The 15439-nt window shown below is 48.0% G+C and overlaps 1 protein-coding gene across 8 annotated transcripts in view; it reads right to left on the bottom strand.

Moving 5' to 3' along the window:
* MED15 (mediator complex subunit 15) overlaps positions 1 to 15439 on the bottom strand; it is a 79150-nt gene that overhangs the window by 24620 nt on the left and 39091 nt on the right. For 4 of the 8 annotated variants that reach the window (XM_032271395.1, XM_032271396.1, XM_032271400.1 and 1 more), the window contains exons 3-5: positions 8645 to 8696; positions 6949 to 6978; positions 4956 to 5168 (exon numbers count right to left, since the gene is read on the bottom strand). In XM_032271395.1, the coding sequence (XP_032127286.1) occupies positions 4956 to 5168; positions 6949 to 6978; positions 8645 to 8696 (295 nt within the window). The remainder of the gene's footprint in view (positions 1 to 4955; positions 5169 to 6948; positions 6979 to 8644; positions 8697 to 15439) is intronic. The other 4 variants (XM_032271397.1, XM_032271399.1, XM_032271398.1 and 1 more) reach the window with 1 other exon arrangement.

Genomic DNA, 15439 nt, shown 5'->3' with positions numbered 1-15439 from the left:
TTGAGACGGAGTTTCGCTCTTGTTACCCAGGCTGGAGTGCAATGGCGTGATCTCGGCTCACCGCAACCTCCGCCTCCTGGGTTCAGGCAATTCTCCTGCCTCAGCCTCCTGAGCAGCTGGGATTACAGGCACGCGCCACCATGCCCAGCTGATTTTTTGTATTTTTAGTAGAGACGGGGTTTCACCATGTTGACCAGGACGGTCTCGATCTCTTGACCTCGTGATCCACCCGCCTCGGCCTCCCAAAGTGCTGGGATTACAGGCTTGAGCCACCGCGCCCGGCCAGAGGTAAATTTTTATTTACACCAGAGATTTTCAACCTTTTCACTACTGACATTTGACCCAGATGATTCTATGTAGTGGGGGCTGACCTGTACTTGTAAGACGGTTAGCAGCCTCTCTGGCCTCCACCCATTATGCACCAGCAGAACCCCCACAGTAGTGACATCCCAAAATGTCTCCAGACATTGTCAAATATCCCTGTGGTGCAACATCACCCTGGATGAGAATCACTGGTTTAGATTTACACACATTTACTATCATCTGTGCTCAACACTTCTTTTCCCATTTTATACCTGAGGGAAGAAAGGCTAAAACAAAAGAATGTATCTAGGATGCGAAAAGGCTTATTGGAAAAAGGTGAAATAAAAGGATATATCCTTTGGAAAATCTTTTAGTGAAGGTCTCTAAGACTAGGTTTGTCTAAAAACGACTTGCTTTTCGCATCCCTGAAAGAGTCTTGTGGGCATACAAATGGGACTGGCAGCTCTATTCTCAATGCTTTAACAATATTCTATCATCTTTCTGACTCCGTTGCTGAGTGTACTTACTGCTCCTTTGCAGGAACTGGCTATTTCTAAGTTATTCTTCTGGACTTTGGTGTTCTACAGTCTCACAGCAGTTGAGATGGTTAACTTGCTTGGTGCCAGCTGGACTTTTCTCAGTAGTTATTCCCTTACATACTGTTTTCTTCCATTCTCCCCATTTGGTCCTTTTGGGGCTCTGCTTGGATGCCGATTAGAATTTCTGATCTTATTCTCATTTCTTACTCTTGCTTTCACATTTTCCATGTGCTCTTCTCTGTGCTACATTCTTGGTAATTTCTTCAAATGCAGTTTCTATTACACAAATTTTTTCTACAGCTGTATCTAATGGGCTGTTTATTCCTCCACTTTCTTTATTCAGTAATTATATTTCTCATTTCTACAGCTTTCATTTGGTTCCATTTCAAATCTGTTATCACTGCTCACGATGCTTTTTCATTTGAAATTCTACTCTTTTTTGTTTTCTATTTTTTCAGAGATGGAGTCTCGCTCTGTCCCCCAGGCTAGAGTGCAGTGATGCAATCACAGCTCACCACAGCCTCAAACTCCTGGCCTCAAGCAATGCTCTGCCTCAGTCTCCCAAGTAGCCAGGACTGTAGCTGCAAGCCACTGTGCCCAGCTCTCCACTTTTTCTTTATATACCCCATGGCCCGTATCTAACAGCTCCTGTATGTGTGGTCATTGAGCATGCCTACATCTGTCTATTATTCCTGTTCTCCTTCATGGTGTCTCTCCTTCCCTTCATGCCTGGTGATCTTTGTGTGCTTATTGCTTGACCTTAACGCACAACAGACACAGGCCTTATATTGGGGACATGTTCCTCCAACCTGGACCTGCTTCTGGGGCATCTGATGGGTGACATAAGACCTAGCATAAATCCTGGCTGACTAAAGGAATCCTAAGCTTACTTTCCCCAACCTTGCAACAACCAAGGCTCAGGAGGACAAAGCCTCCCCCACTGCTGCAGGACAGCAATCCAAAGGGCACCGTAACCAAGACCTAGCTATCTAGGGGGAGGACATGTCCTCAGCACCCAGTCCATCACACAGTTGGCAGTAGAAATTATTTTTACAGTTGGCTTTACATGCACATGATATAAAACTCATTGAGAAACAAAAATGCAGACTGAAAAGCTTTGCTACCAACGCTGCACTGCAGCCCTAGCCATAGGAACAGCCAGCAGTTTCAGCCTTTTCAGACTAACCTAGGTCACCTGAAGACTATCACAATGTCCCCTGGACTGCCCTTTGAGAGCCCCTGGCAAAACCTGACATAGGCTCTGCCCTCTTGGTGGCATTGGATGAAGACCTGAAAGGGCCTTAATCATGCAGTTGTCTTTGGGAAAGGTGTCAGGGAGGGATATCAAATGCCCATCAGGGTTGACAACACCACTTGTTTCACGGAGACAAGGGAGGCAAGTGGCGAAGGGCAGTGAGAGAGCGTCTCTGACAAAAGTGGTATGGCAAGATGCGGAAGTAGAGAATGCACTGTTTCACCTAGTGCCACACAGAAGACCAGGCCCTTTGGAAGCTAAAAACAGGATGTGGGCCAAGGTGGGACTAGAGAGGATGTGGGCAGGATACCAAGCTTCACCACTGAACTTCTCACAAAGAACTGGTTTAAGACAAAGTCTCTGGAGTGGAATGACAAGGCAACTCATGTGAGCATTCTAAACTCATACATTGAAAAACAATTTCTTATTGTCAAATATTAGCTCATGATAAAAATAAATGGACCCAGTACACAAGAGTAGAACGTGACAAGGAACAAGAGCAAGCACTTCTGTGGGTCCTCCCTAAGCCCAGCTGGTATACATATCCGATGTGCTAAGACAAGAGAGGTGAATGAAAGCTTGGGATGAAGAACCAGGTGGATTATTCTAGGATGGGGAAACCAGCATGTGCTGAAACTTAGACAACAGGAAGTAAGAGGGGAATTAAAGTATGATAAGGGACAGTGGCTGGCGATGGAGAAAGACTCTAGAGCAGGAGTGGGTAGAAATTAGGATGTCTGTGGCCTCAGAGAAGAGGAAACGCGACACAGGATGGGATAGGAGTGTGAGGATGGGGTTAGGCAGCAGCTTCCATCCCAGTTCTTGGCCTGGGGTACAACTCTGGTTCTCATTAGCTGCTGTGCTGACAAAGCAGAGGGGGTGATGCTGCCCTCTTCATAGGGTTATCATGAGGGGTGTGTGACGAAAATATGCTGAAGCACCAAAGCTTGTACACAGATATCCACAGCAGCTTTATTTGTGTGAGAGAAGCCAAAATCAGCAAACAATCCAAATATCCTTCAAGGGTGAATGAATAAGCAAACTGTGGAAAATCTGTTCCACAGAATACTACTTAGTGATGAAAAGGAATGAATTACTGATAAAACCCGGGTGGATCTCAAGTGTATCAGACTGAGTTTAAAAAGCCAATCTCGAAAAGTCACATATGGTACAATTCCATTTACACAACGTTCACAAAGGCACAGAACTACAGAGATACAAGACAAATCAGCAATTGTCAGGGCTTAGGGCTGGAGGGAGGGCATGATTTCCACGAGGTAACACAAGAGCTGGTTGGTGGTAATGGAATGGCTCTGAATGCCAATTGTGGTGATGGTTACTTGATTTGACCTGTGATAAAAATCAGACCTACACAGACCTACATATACATGTATGTGCAGCCCAAGAATGAGCATGAAAACTGATGAAGTTGGCCAGGCGTGATGGCTCATGCCTGTAATCCCAGCACTTTGGGAGGCCAAGGTGGGTGCATCACCTGAGGTGAGGAGTTCAAGACCAGCCTGGCCAACATAGTGAAACCCCATCTCTACTAAAAACACAAAATAAGTTGGGTGTAATGGCAGGCGCTCAGTTTCAGGTACTCAAGGAGGCTGATGCAGGAGAACCACTTGAACCCAGGAGGCAGAGGTTGCAATGAGCCAGTATCACACCATTGTACTCCAGTGGGCAACAAGAGTGAAACTCCATCTCAAAAAAACCAAACAACTGATGAAATCCAAGTTAAGACTCTGAGATGATTGCACCGCCCCAATATTAATTTCTTGGTTTTGACAATGTTCTATGTAAGGTATTATTATTGGGGAGAGCTCGGTAAAGGGCATGCAGGAACTCTCTGTGCTATTCCACAACTTCCTGTGACTCCTAAACTATTTTAAAAATGAAAGGTTACATAAAAGGGAAAAAAACACTAAAGCACTTTGCAGTGGGCACAGCACACTCCAAGAAATGTTGATGGGACTCAAAGATACAATAAGATAGGTCCCGAGGGCGGGCACACTTTGGGAGGCCAAGATGGGTAGATCGCTTAAGCCCAGGAGTTCAAGACCAGCCTGGGCCACATGGTAAAGTCCCATCTCCACAAAAAATACAAAATACTAGCGGAGCGCAGGGCTGTGAGCCTGTAGTCCCAGCTACTTGGGAGGCCGCGGAGTAAGGATCACATAAACCCAGGATGTCGAGGCTACAGTGAGCTGTGACTGTGTCATTGCACTGAAGCCTGGCCCACAGAGCAGGACCCCATCTCAAAAGACAGGTCCTGGAAAGAGGAGGGAGGTTCTTTGCCCCCCCTTGAGAGCAGCTTTGGTTCACCTATAACATCTGATCACAGCCCAGTTCCCCACCAGGATAGCCACGTGGAGAGGACACAATATGTCCTTCACAGGAGGGGAGCCTGAGGATGATATGGCTACAAGCCATGCCCAGGGTGACGCAGGGGCAAGGGCAGACTAGAAGAGATGGTGCCCAGAGCTCAGACAAACAGTGGAATTGTGGGTGCTCACACTCAGCCCTGCCTTGTGGCTGAGAACCCCAGGAAACACACTGTATCTATATTAGCCACAAAACACAAACCCTTGTATGGAGTGTCCGGCCATCCCCACCCCACCCTCTTGCCCAGGGCTAGGAGGAGGGCCCAGGATCACTTGGCCCTTCTGGGAGCTCAAAGAAGACTGGAAGCCTTTTCTCTCCACATACAACAAAGATTTAAAAAAAAAAAAAAAAAAAAAAAAAAGCAATTTGGAGCTTCTTCATGCTTTTCTTGATACCATGATAAGCACAGGAATAAAATGTATTGTTGCTTGCAAGAAAGTGGCAAATCCTCCAGGAAGCGTGGTACTCACTCTGTGGAGTTGCCGTAGACACGACAGCCATGTTGTGAGGGGCCATCCCCGAGGTCCCAGGGGGCGGCTGCCCCGAGAGAGACATTGGCTGTCCCATGGCACTAAGGCCACCCATCCCGCCCAGAGACTGTCCCGGGCCCCGAGGAGGCATGCCAATTCCGGCGGCTCCCGCGGCAGGTCCGCCAGTCAGGCTCTGGAGTGCGTTCATAGGATCTGTGGGAACACAAGGGCAGAGCTTCTCAGGAAAGGACCTACTGGACTGACCATGGCTCAAAGGGTGTGAGGCTCACAGAGCACAGATCTCTCCTACCTACAGCCTCAATCCCTTCACGGCCCCAAGCAGTAAGAGACTAGACTTCTGGAGACTCCCAAATGCGAGTGACAAGAATGCCAGGTGTGTTGGTCAATGCTGTCAGACAGTGAGCTCCTCAAGAACAAGGAGCATGTCCCACACCTCTAGCCTGGCCTGGACCAGGGTCCTAATGTTAAGAGACAAATGACCTCTCTGATGCCTGCAGGTGCACTAAAGGTGGGCTGAGGCCTTGAGGGCAGGTGGCAACCCCTGCCCCTCCTGGCTGTCCAGGCCTCCTGCTAGGTGAGCATATAAAGTACGATGGGCCTTTCTACAGAGCAAGCGAAAACACAGTGGCCAGGGGATGCTATCCCAGGAATGGCGCAGGTCCATAGGCATACACAGCTCCACTCCTGCTGTTGCAGAGTCCAACTGAGCCTGGGCCCCTGTGTGCAGGGCCACCATGCCAGAACAGCTGAGGGGTCCACAGAGCACTGAGGAGAAAGGTGCCAAGCCCACAAGGTCAGCAACTCAGTGAGCAATGCCACAACCAAGGACAAGGATGCCATTGTCACAACAGTATGGACTTAATAGCAAAGGCCAGCGCCTTTGCTGGGTACACAGACAGGTCTGGCCTGGCAGGACCACCATGTCATACAACTGGGTGGTGCCCAGGATCCCATGCTCTAATGCCAAGGGCCCCAGATGTTCTGGCCACATGCCCTTGATGCTACTCAGCCCCAGCTGGCCAAGAATTCCTGTACTGGCTGAGTGGTAAGACCCACACAGTCAAGGACAGCTGGCATTTACAGCTCTACTGCCTAGGGCAGGGCAGACAGTGTTTGGCCTGTGAGGCCAGTGCACTCCCTTCCCGATGGCAGAATGCAGTCAGCCAGTCTGGATCTGTTAAACCCCTTCCCTGGCAGCTTAGTCAGCAGAGACCAAGGCTGAATTGACAGAATTCCCCTTATGTGATAAACCCTGAAATTTAAAAATACGGATTTCTAAACTATTTTTTTTTTCAGGCTGGAGTGCAGTAGCGCGATCTCTGCTCACTGCAACCTCCACCTCCCAGGTTCAAGCGATTCTCGTGCTTCAGCCTCCTAAGTAGCTGGGACTACAAGCGCATGCCACCACATCCAGCTCTTTTTTGTATTTTTAGTAGAGATGGGGTTTTACCATGTTGGCCAGGCTGGTCTCAAACTCCTGACCTCAAGTGAGCTGCCCGCCTCAGCCTCCCAAAGTGTTGGGATTACAGGCATGAGCCACAGCATCCAGCCAGATTTCTAAATTTACAAAGAAACTTTGTAACTTAAAAAACTGAATTCACAGCATTTTCTCAGAAATGCTACTACATATTACTATACAGAAAACAGCATAATAGTTCTCTACCAGAGAGAGAGCTCAACACTTTCAGATAATGTCTTAATAGCTTTGTGAGTGTTTATCTTTTTGCTAGGCAAAGGCAGCATTTGTGTCAAACAGGATGGGGAGGCATCATGTGACTTCACAGTCTGCAGGAAGACGAAGGCTGGAGGGGTCAGGGCACAGCTGGTCAGCCTCCTCCCTCCAGAGTTCTCTCCGCAAGCATTCTCCTCTAGTGACAGGTTAACCCAGGCACATGAGGCATGCACTATGTCATTCTTGCCACCTCAAATCCAAAGTTGGGAGGAACTTTAACTCAAAAGGGAAAATTCTTACCACTGACGGAAGCTTGAGATTTCTTGTTATCTATATGAAAACACAAACAAAAAAAACAAAGTAAACAAAGTTTTATATAACCACATTATTTCCATGGGTAGGTCAGTTCTGTAGACATTTGCCCAAGTCTCAATCACTATGGAGCTCCTAGTACTACCCCCCTACCATGGAAAGAGTTTCTATTCTTGGCAGCACTGGCCCCACAAGGGACCTGTGGGAAGAGGGTACAGAGTAGCTCCAGGGTCAACCTGGGACCTTAGGGAACTGCCCCCAAGGCTGAGGCACTCTGGGGTTGGGGACTCTAGGTCTACTATGGCTTTCCTTTCTTCCAGGTCTACAGTCTCAGCTCAGCCCTGAACAAATAAATAATAAGAACACTATAGGAACCCCAGCGGGGCTGGAGTGGTGTTGAGACCCAACACTGCCACCCTTTGCAGCCGACTCTGGTGAGGCAGTGTCTCTCTTACCCAGATGAGGAAACCGAGGCTGTCCATGACCAGCTGGAAACCAGTCCAGCTGACCCCAGTGCCCAATGAAGAACTTCCGTAGCAGCCATGGGGGCCTGGGCCTCCTGCTCGGCCCCTCCCCATGAGCCCGTGGGCCCCCCAGGACTGCGTGCGCCAATCAGGCCACTGTCCCCGGAAGCAGAACATGGGGAATCTTTGCCAGTGCATCTGGGCTAGATAATCTGGGCTGCTCATTCTCCTCCTGCACATCCCAACGCCTTCCCAACACCACAGAGAAAGTGAGATCAGTGAAATTCACCTTGCTGGTCATTCTGGTGAAAAGTTAGTGTGGAAAGAAGGAAAACCTACCAGGCTCTGGGGTGCTCAATGTCTCCCTTTGTCCCAGCAACAGACACTGAAGGTACAGCTGCCTGTCCCTAACCCACCGGGGAATGGCAATGAGACTCACCAGGCACGTGCTCCAAGGACAGGCCTGTGTCAAGAGTAGCCTGCCTCCAGTGGTTATGCAGTGGCAGTGGGCAGGAGCCATTGTTGGCTGAAAGCCAGCAGCTGCTGGCCCCAGTTTCCTTCAAAAGCTGTGGCCATCCAGGAATACTGGGTGTCCACATGCTTCCACATAACACATGCAAGCACCAAGACCCTGGCCCTAGGATGTGATGACAACTCACTTCTGCAAAGCAGGGGCCACTGCCTCGCTGACAACCACACTGGGCCCTCTGAATCAGAGGAGGCACAATGTGAGGTGAAGGGGCCCTCACCACAGCAGGGAGCCAGGGTGCAGACTCAGGAGGTCTTCCTCAGAAGCTTCTAGTCTGGAGGGAACATATGTCTAAGTGTCTCTGGCCTCCATGGGTCAATGAAATCAACTTTTAGGGAAGAGAGTTTCTGTTCCAGGGTAAACTGCTTATTTAAGAACTTCCCAGAAGTAAAAACAACAGCCCTATGAAAAGGGAGATTAAGTGGGCAAGTGAAAAAGCAACCCCGTTTAGACCACTTTGAGGACAGCATTTCCATTATGTCAGAATCAGCATTTTTGAGGCCAAGGCTCTGGGAGGATGGGGGATCTGGAATCAAATGCAAGGCAATGAAGAACTTCCCAGAAGCAAGTGAGGTGACACAGACCTTCTGACTCAGGCGCCATGGCCTGCCCAGAAAGCTCCACCAAGGCAGCAGCAGGGCTGGCCTCTCACAGCAATTTCAACAACCCAGGAATGCGAAATCTTACTTACGAATGTCTCGAAAATGGATAATGAGCCTGGCCACGAGAGAAAGGTATTCGTCCTAAAAGTAAAAACAGGAAGCAGTTTAATCCCAGATGAAGAAGTGTAGCCATCGGACTCCGCGTTCCCGCCCCCCTGCCTGTTGGCGTCGAGCTGAAGTCCACCCTGCAAGGCAGACTCAGATGCTTGGCCTCCTCTGGAATCCACCTCTCGGAAGAGAGCCATCAGTGCTCAGTTAGGCTGGCCAATAACAGGCACAAAGAAACAAGAGGGGGACAGAGAGCCTCCAACGGCCACTTCTCTCCCCTGACCTAAAGGCACTCAGCTGAGAGAGCTGGGAGCCATCTCAAGTGCCCTCTTTTCGTCATAAAGGGGACAGGCAGGTTGGGGGAACAAAGCGCTGGCCTGAGGGCACAAGGCCTGTCAGACGTAGCCGTGGGGGGGCCATTGTGTCTTTGCACTATCTGTACAGAAGGTTTTCATTTCTCAGCCCAGCCTGTTGCTGCCTCAGTATCTGCTGCAAATCTGGATGGAAATCCCCTGGCTGTGCTTTCCAGGAGAATTTATGTTCATCTCTGTTTATGCACGGGCAAGGGAGCATGTGGAAGCCACTCACAGGTGAGATGAAGGCCACTGCCTGCTGAGGCACCCTCCTCTGTGCAGGCTCCTGTGTTTCTGGCATTGCCTGGCAGGGCCTGCCTTCCACCCATTGTCCTCTTTGGCCCCAAGGACACTCACTCTCCGGTCTTCCAGGCAAATCACTACTGTGAGTTAGTCTTTTGATCAGTACTGGGATGTCTGAGGTAAAGTCTTATTTCAGAGAAGCATCCTTGCCCTCTGCTGAAGTGCACATCCTTCTGACAGGGCAGCCTGGAAGGGACAAAGCCCCGGCTTCTTGCTCTGCTCACCCAACCTTCCTCCTGAGTCACTGTGACACTCAGAATCCATCCGCTACACTCTGAAGACAGCAGGGAAGAGGGAAAGATGATGAAAAGTGGTCTCAGATGAGTGTAAAACTGCAAGGACACTTCCGAAGTCTTTATCATCCCACATCTATCTCCAAACTCTACCCCACTTCTTTTTTTCGGCTCAGGGAATTAGCATGGGACAACATAAAGAGGAAAGGCCCAGGGGACAGGAGAAGCTGGAATAACCAGTGAGGCCTGGCCAGAGCAAAAGGACACCAAGGCGGTTCTGTCAACACACCCAGTTTCCGGCTGCCCCCACAGATTTCTAATAGGAAAGACGATGTGCGTGTGAAGGGGGCCCATAGGCAGCCTGTCCCTGAAGGACAGTGGTATGAGGATGGGGGCAATGGAGGTGTGGGAACCTGAGGAACTCAGGAACAGAAGCGAGGTGAGCAGGTATGAGGGTAGGCGGGCCCGGGGGCTAGCCAGGTCGACATCTCACAACTCCTAAGGCCCTGGACCATTTCTTAGGTCTGCGATACCTTAAATAAATTTGTTGAGTTTTCTCCACATCCATAAAAGGTAAAACAAGGGGAAGTAGGTTTCAAAAGCAACAAGATACTTCTACTTAGACATAAGACACTTAAACAAGGCTCAGGAGCATGTCCCCAAAGCCCTTCTGCATAAAACCAGGGCTGAGCAAGACCCGCTGTCAGCCTAGCACCTGGAACCCAGTGGGCGGGCATCACCACCCTGCAGTGCCCAGCACCACTCCTGATCCACAGTAGGGACAGCCACTGCCATCTGTTGCAACTCTACTGTGGCTCTTGAGACTAGTGTAAGGAAGTTTGGTGGGCAGCAGGGAGGGAGGGGACGCCTGATGTGAGAAACAGGCACAGGAAGCTGTCACGCTGCCAGCCAAGGAGCTGTCTTATGGGCAATGATGCTTCCTACCTTCCTCCAAAGATAGGTTTATCTAGGAACAGCTAGGGGCTGAACACTGTGGCTCGGCCACAACAGCTTCTTTCCAGGGGAAAAAGCCCTGGATCTGAAACTGTGTCTCTGATCCCCCTGGCTGGGCTCTTTTACTCCTGACTCCTCACCACCCACCCCCACCCCAATCCAGATAGAGATTATTATGTGCCTTTCTGCTCCAAAGCACACCAACTTCCCTAGAACTGCTGCAGAAAAAGAGTTAAGGAGTTGGGAACCTCCCTTATCTTCACTCAGTCTGCTCCAGCTCCCCTGCTGGCTATCAAAATATATGTGTCCAGCTGCACCTAAGGCTGAGTATTACAAACCATAAACAATGAACACTGTGACAGTAACAGCTAGCACTTGGCACTTCATGGTGCCAGGCACAGGAGTCGAAAATTCACATGCATTATTGCCTTGATTTCTCCCAACCACCCAAAGGCAGGTACTACTAACACACCCAGTTTACTTATGAGAAAACAGAAATATTAAAAAGCTTCATAGAGGCCAATCATGGAGGCTCGCATCTATTATTCCAACACTTTGGAAAGTCAAGGCAGGAGGGTCTTGAGGCCAGGAGTTTAAGACCAGCCTGGGCAACACAGTGAGACCCCATCTCTACGAACAAAATAAAAACATTAGCCTGGTGTGGTGGCACACGTCTTTGGTCCCAGAGTGGGAGGCTGAGGCGTGAGCCTGGGAGGTCAATACTGCAATGAGTTGTGACCACTCCACTGCATTCCAGCCTGGGCGACAGAGTGAGACCCCATCTCAAAAAGTTAAAAGCTTCATGGAATTTCCACACTTGCTTGACATGTGAAAATCTTGTACAAGGGCCTCACAAAACATTGTGGAGTGAACATAAGGAAGGAGACAGGAGAGAAAAACACTCCATGCCACATACACTGCAATGACATACACCTTTTATATAAGACGCGGGGAATCTAAACACACCTATTTGCTTACATCTGCCAACAGAAACACTGGAAAGATATACCAAAATTGAAAATCAACAACCCAACACGTATCAGGAACTGGGCTGGAAATGTTCCCTCTCTAAAGCCACAGTGTTCCCTCTCTAAACTGACAGTGTTATAGGTTTTCACTTGAGAAGCACATAAATCTTTTACTATTGAGAAGATAAAGCCAAATCAGGCCGCGCACAGTGGCTCACACCTGTAATCCCAGTACTTCAGGAGGCCAAGACAGGAGGATCACCTGAGGACAGGAGCTCAAGACCAGCCTGGCCGACATGATGAAACTCGATCTCTACTAAAACTACCAAAAAATTAGCCAAGCATGGTGGCGGATGCCTGTAGTCCCAGCTACTTGGGAGGCTGAGGCAGGAGAATTGTTTGAACTCGGGAGATAGAGGTTGCAGTGAGCCATGATCACGCCACTGCACTCCAGCCTGGGCAACAAGAGCAAAAACTCAGTCTAAAAAAAAAAAAGTCAAAGCCAGGCACAGTGGCACAATCCTGTAATCCCAGCTACTTGGAAGGATAAGACAGGAGGACTGCTTGCACCCATGAGTTCAAGATCAGCCTGGGCAACTCAGGGGCAACTCAGTAAATTATTTTCTTTCTCTTAAATAAATAAATAAATATTTTGAGACGGGGTGTTACTCTCGTCCAGGCTGGAGTGCAGTGGCACCATCACAGCTCACTGCAATCTCAACCTCCTGGGCTTAACTGAGCCTCCCAACCTCAAGCTCCTGAGCAGCTGGGACTACATGGACGCGCCACCATGCAGAGCTAATTTTTTGTATTTTTTGTAGAGATGCAGTTTTGCTATGTTGCCTAGGTTTGTCTTTTGCTCAGTCCTCAACCTCCAAAAGTACTGAGATTACAGGTGTGAGTCGCTATATCACTATAGCCAGCCTAAAATAATTTTCTAGCCGGGCGCGGTGGCTCACGCCTATAATCCCAGCACTTTGGGAGGCCGAGGCAGGTGGATCACAAGGTCAAGAAATCTAGACCGTCCTGGTCAACATGGTGAAACCTCATCTCTACTAAAAATACAAAAATTAGCTGTGCGTGGTGGTACATGCCTGTAGTCCCAGCTACTTGGGAGGCTGAGGCAGGAGTACTGCTTGAACCCAGGAAGCAGAGGTTGCAGTGAGCTGAGATCACGCCATTGCAGGTAACAAGAGTGAAACTCCATCTCAAAAAAGAAAAGAAAAGAAAATTTTCTAAAATGAAAAGTGGACCAAATCAAAAGAAAAAGTACAAGTCCTAAAACTTGAAAATAAATTAAAACAAATGAGCTGAATATCAAGTTGGTGGCAGAATCATATAGGGGAAACAAATATTTTGAGAGGCTTCTTAAAAAAATGAAACAACAAAATATTCTCAATGGAAGGACAAATGGAACCTCAACGTGTCAGTTTTAAGGAAATGTCAATTTTAAGGACAAACAGAACTTCAAGGTAATCTTAAATTTTCAATCTATCTTTTGTTATTGGTGGTAATATAAACTGTTTATGCCACTCAAAGAGAACCTATCTGTGGCCCCTGAGGGGACTCCTTGGACTGGAAAGCTCAGAAAAACAGCATTCCTGGAGGTCTTGAACACATAGGGTTTCAAACAATCATCTAGCCATGGCTGACAAAAGAAAACCTTTCTTGACCAAAAAACCCTCCATGTAATAAATGTGGGAGAAAAGCCAGAACTAGTCTGCAATTCCTAATTAAATGACGGAACCACCGGATGGTAATAGGAGCTTTACAAGGGTCAGGCTGTTGTTGCTCTCCAAACCTCCAAACTATGGTCTTTTGGGAATATCAAGACACCCAGAAATACAAATGTAAGGCAACACTCTGGATGTATTCTTGCTAAGAGACCACGGCACCCTCTGCTCTTTGATTTAGCACCCAGTTCACAAGAAGGAAGGGGCAGGCAGGATGAATCAGGAGCTTGGGAGGCATCAGAGCCCATGGGGAGGGCCGCAGGACATCTGGGCTGCTCCTTCACCAGGCCAGGAGGGGCCGAAGGGAGAAAAGACCCATGTTTGGATCCTGACTCAAAGAAGTCAACTATTAGGAAAAAAGTGTTGAAACTTGAAGGAGGCCTTCCCATTGATGACAATAGTGACTCCATGTGATGGTTATGTGGGGCCCTAGCAAAGACCAGTATGGAGACGCTCAGCAGAGACACAACTCTGAGGGTGAGGATGTGCCCTCAGTACTTCAGGAGGAACACAGAGACAGCCAAGGGAAAAGTCACCAAACCACAGTAACTGCTGACTCTGGGTTACAGAAATATGACACCTCTATGCTTTCATGTCTCAGTTTTCCTAATAGATTTTAAAATACCATCAAATTCCAAAAACAGTGCTTTCATGCCAGTATCCACAGCCCCCTGGGACTTTGGTCCCAGCCCACAGGACACATCATCAGAAACCAAGCAGGGATGAGGCAGCCCTAGCAGTGTCCCCCACCCAAGGAAATCACGCTGCCCTGACCTGGCCGCCAAGGAAAAACAGATCTGTTATCCATCATTTTCACTAGTTTTATTAAAAATATATGTAATAGGTTGGCTGAGATACAATTCACCCATTTAAAGCATGCCATTCAATGGTTTTTGGTACTATATTCAGAATTGTGCAGCATTACCAAAATCAATTTTAGAACATTTTTTTTCTTTTTTTTTTTTTTTAGGCGGAGTCTCACTCTGTCACCCAGTCTGGACTGCAGTGATGCCATCTTGAATTACTGCAAACTCTGCCTCCTGGGTTCAAGTGATTCTCCTGCCTCACCCTCGCAAGTAGCTGGGACTACAAGTATGCACCACCATGCCCAGCTTTTGTATTTCTAGTAGAGGCAGGATTTCACCATGTTGGCCAGGCTGGTCTCAAACTCCTGACCTCAAGTGATCTGCCAGCCTCAGCCTCCGAAGTGTTGGGATTACAGGTGTGAATCACCATGCACGGCCCAATTTTGGAACATTTTCATCACTCCAAATGAAAATTCCATTTCATCCACAGCACCCTTGGCCCTTGGAAATCACTAATCAACTTCCTATCTGTGGCAGGCTAAATAACAGTCCTTAAAGAAATCAGGTCCTATTCCCTGGAACCTGTAAATGTTCCCTTATATGGGAAAAGGGTCTTTGCAGATATGATTAAGTTAAAGATCTTGAGGTGGAGGGTTATCCTGGGTTATGCAGGTGGGCCCTAAGTGCAACTGCATGTATTCTCATAAGAGGGAAGCAGAAGGAAAGTTCACATACACAGAGAAGGCAATATGAAGATGGAACACTGAGAGAATTTATTTACCTTGTAATGCTGGCCTTGAAAACTGGAATGATACAGCCGCAAGCCAAAGAGTACCAGCAGTGACCAAAAGCTGAAAGATGCCAGGAATAGGTTACTGTCCTACAGCCTCCCTGCTGCCACTGTGATTTTTGCCCATGGTACTGACTTTGAACTTCTGGCCTTGAGAACTGTGAGATTAGATTTCTGTTCTTTTAAGCCATCAAGTTTGTAGTAACTTCTTACAGCAGCCACAGGAAACATACAAATTTTGTCACCAGGAGTGGGGTGCCTAAATATGTGGCAGTCGCTTTGGAACTGGATAATAAAGAGAGGCTGGTAGAATTGTGAGAAGCATGACAAAAAAGGCCTAAGTGTTTTTGAACAGGCTGTGTGTAGAAATGTGGATGTTAAAGACTCTGTCACCCAGACTCTGCCTTAAAGGAAATGAGGAACTTGCTACAGAAAGTCTGTGTTATCTTTAAGAATACATATACTATCAAAAACAGAATGTTGGTAGAAACACGAACATTAAAGGTGATTCTAAGGATACAGAGGAAACAAAGAACATGTTACTGGAAACTACAGCAAAGGTGATCTTTGTTATATAATGGCAAAATGCTTAGCTGGATTGTGTCCCATAGCTGTGTGGAAGGCAGAATCATAAGC

The sequence above is a fragment of the Sapajus apella genome, unplaced genomic scaffold (assembly GCF_009761245.1).
Source record: "Sapajus apella isolate SASKATOON/1434 unplaced genomic scaffold, GSC_monkey_1.0 scaffold231, whole genome shotgun sequence".
NCBI lineage: Eukaryota > Metazoa > Chordata > Mammalia > Primates > Cebidae > Sapajus > Sapajus apella.
This window is presented reverse-complemented; position numbering and strand designations above follow the sequence as displayed.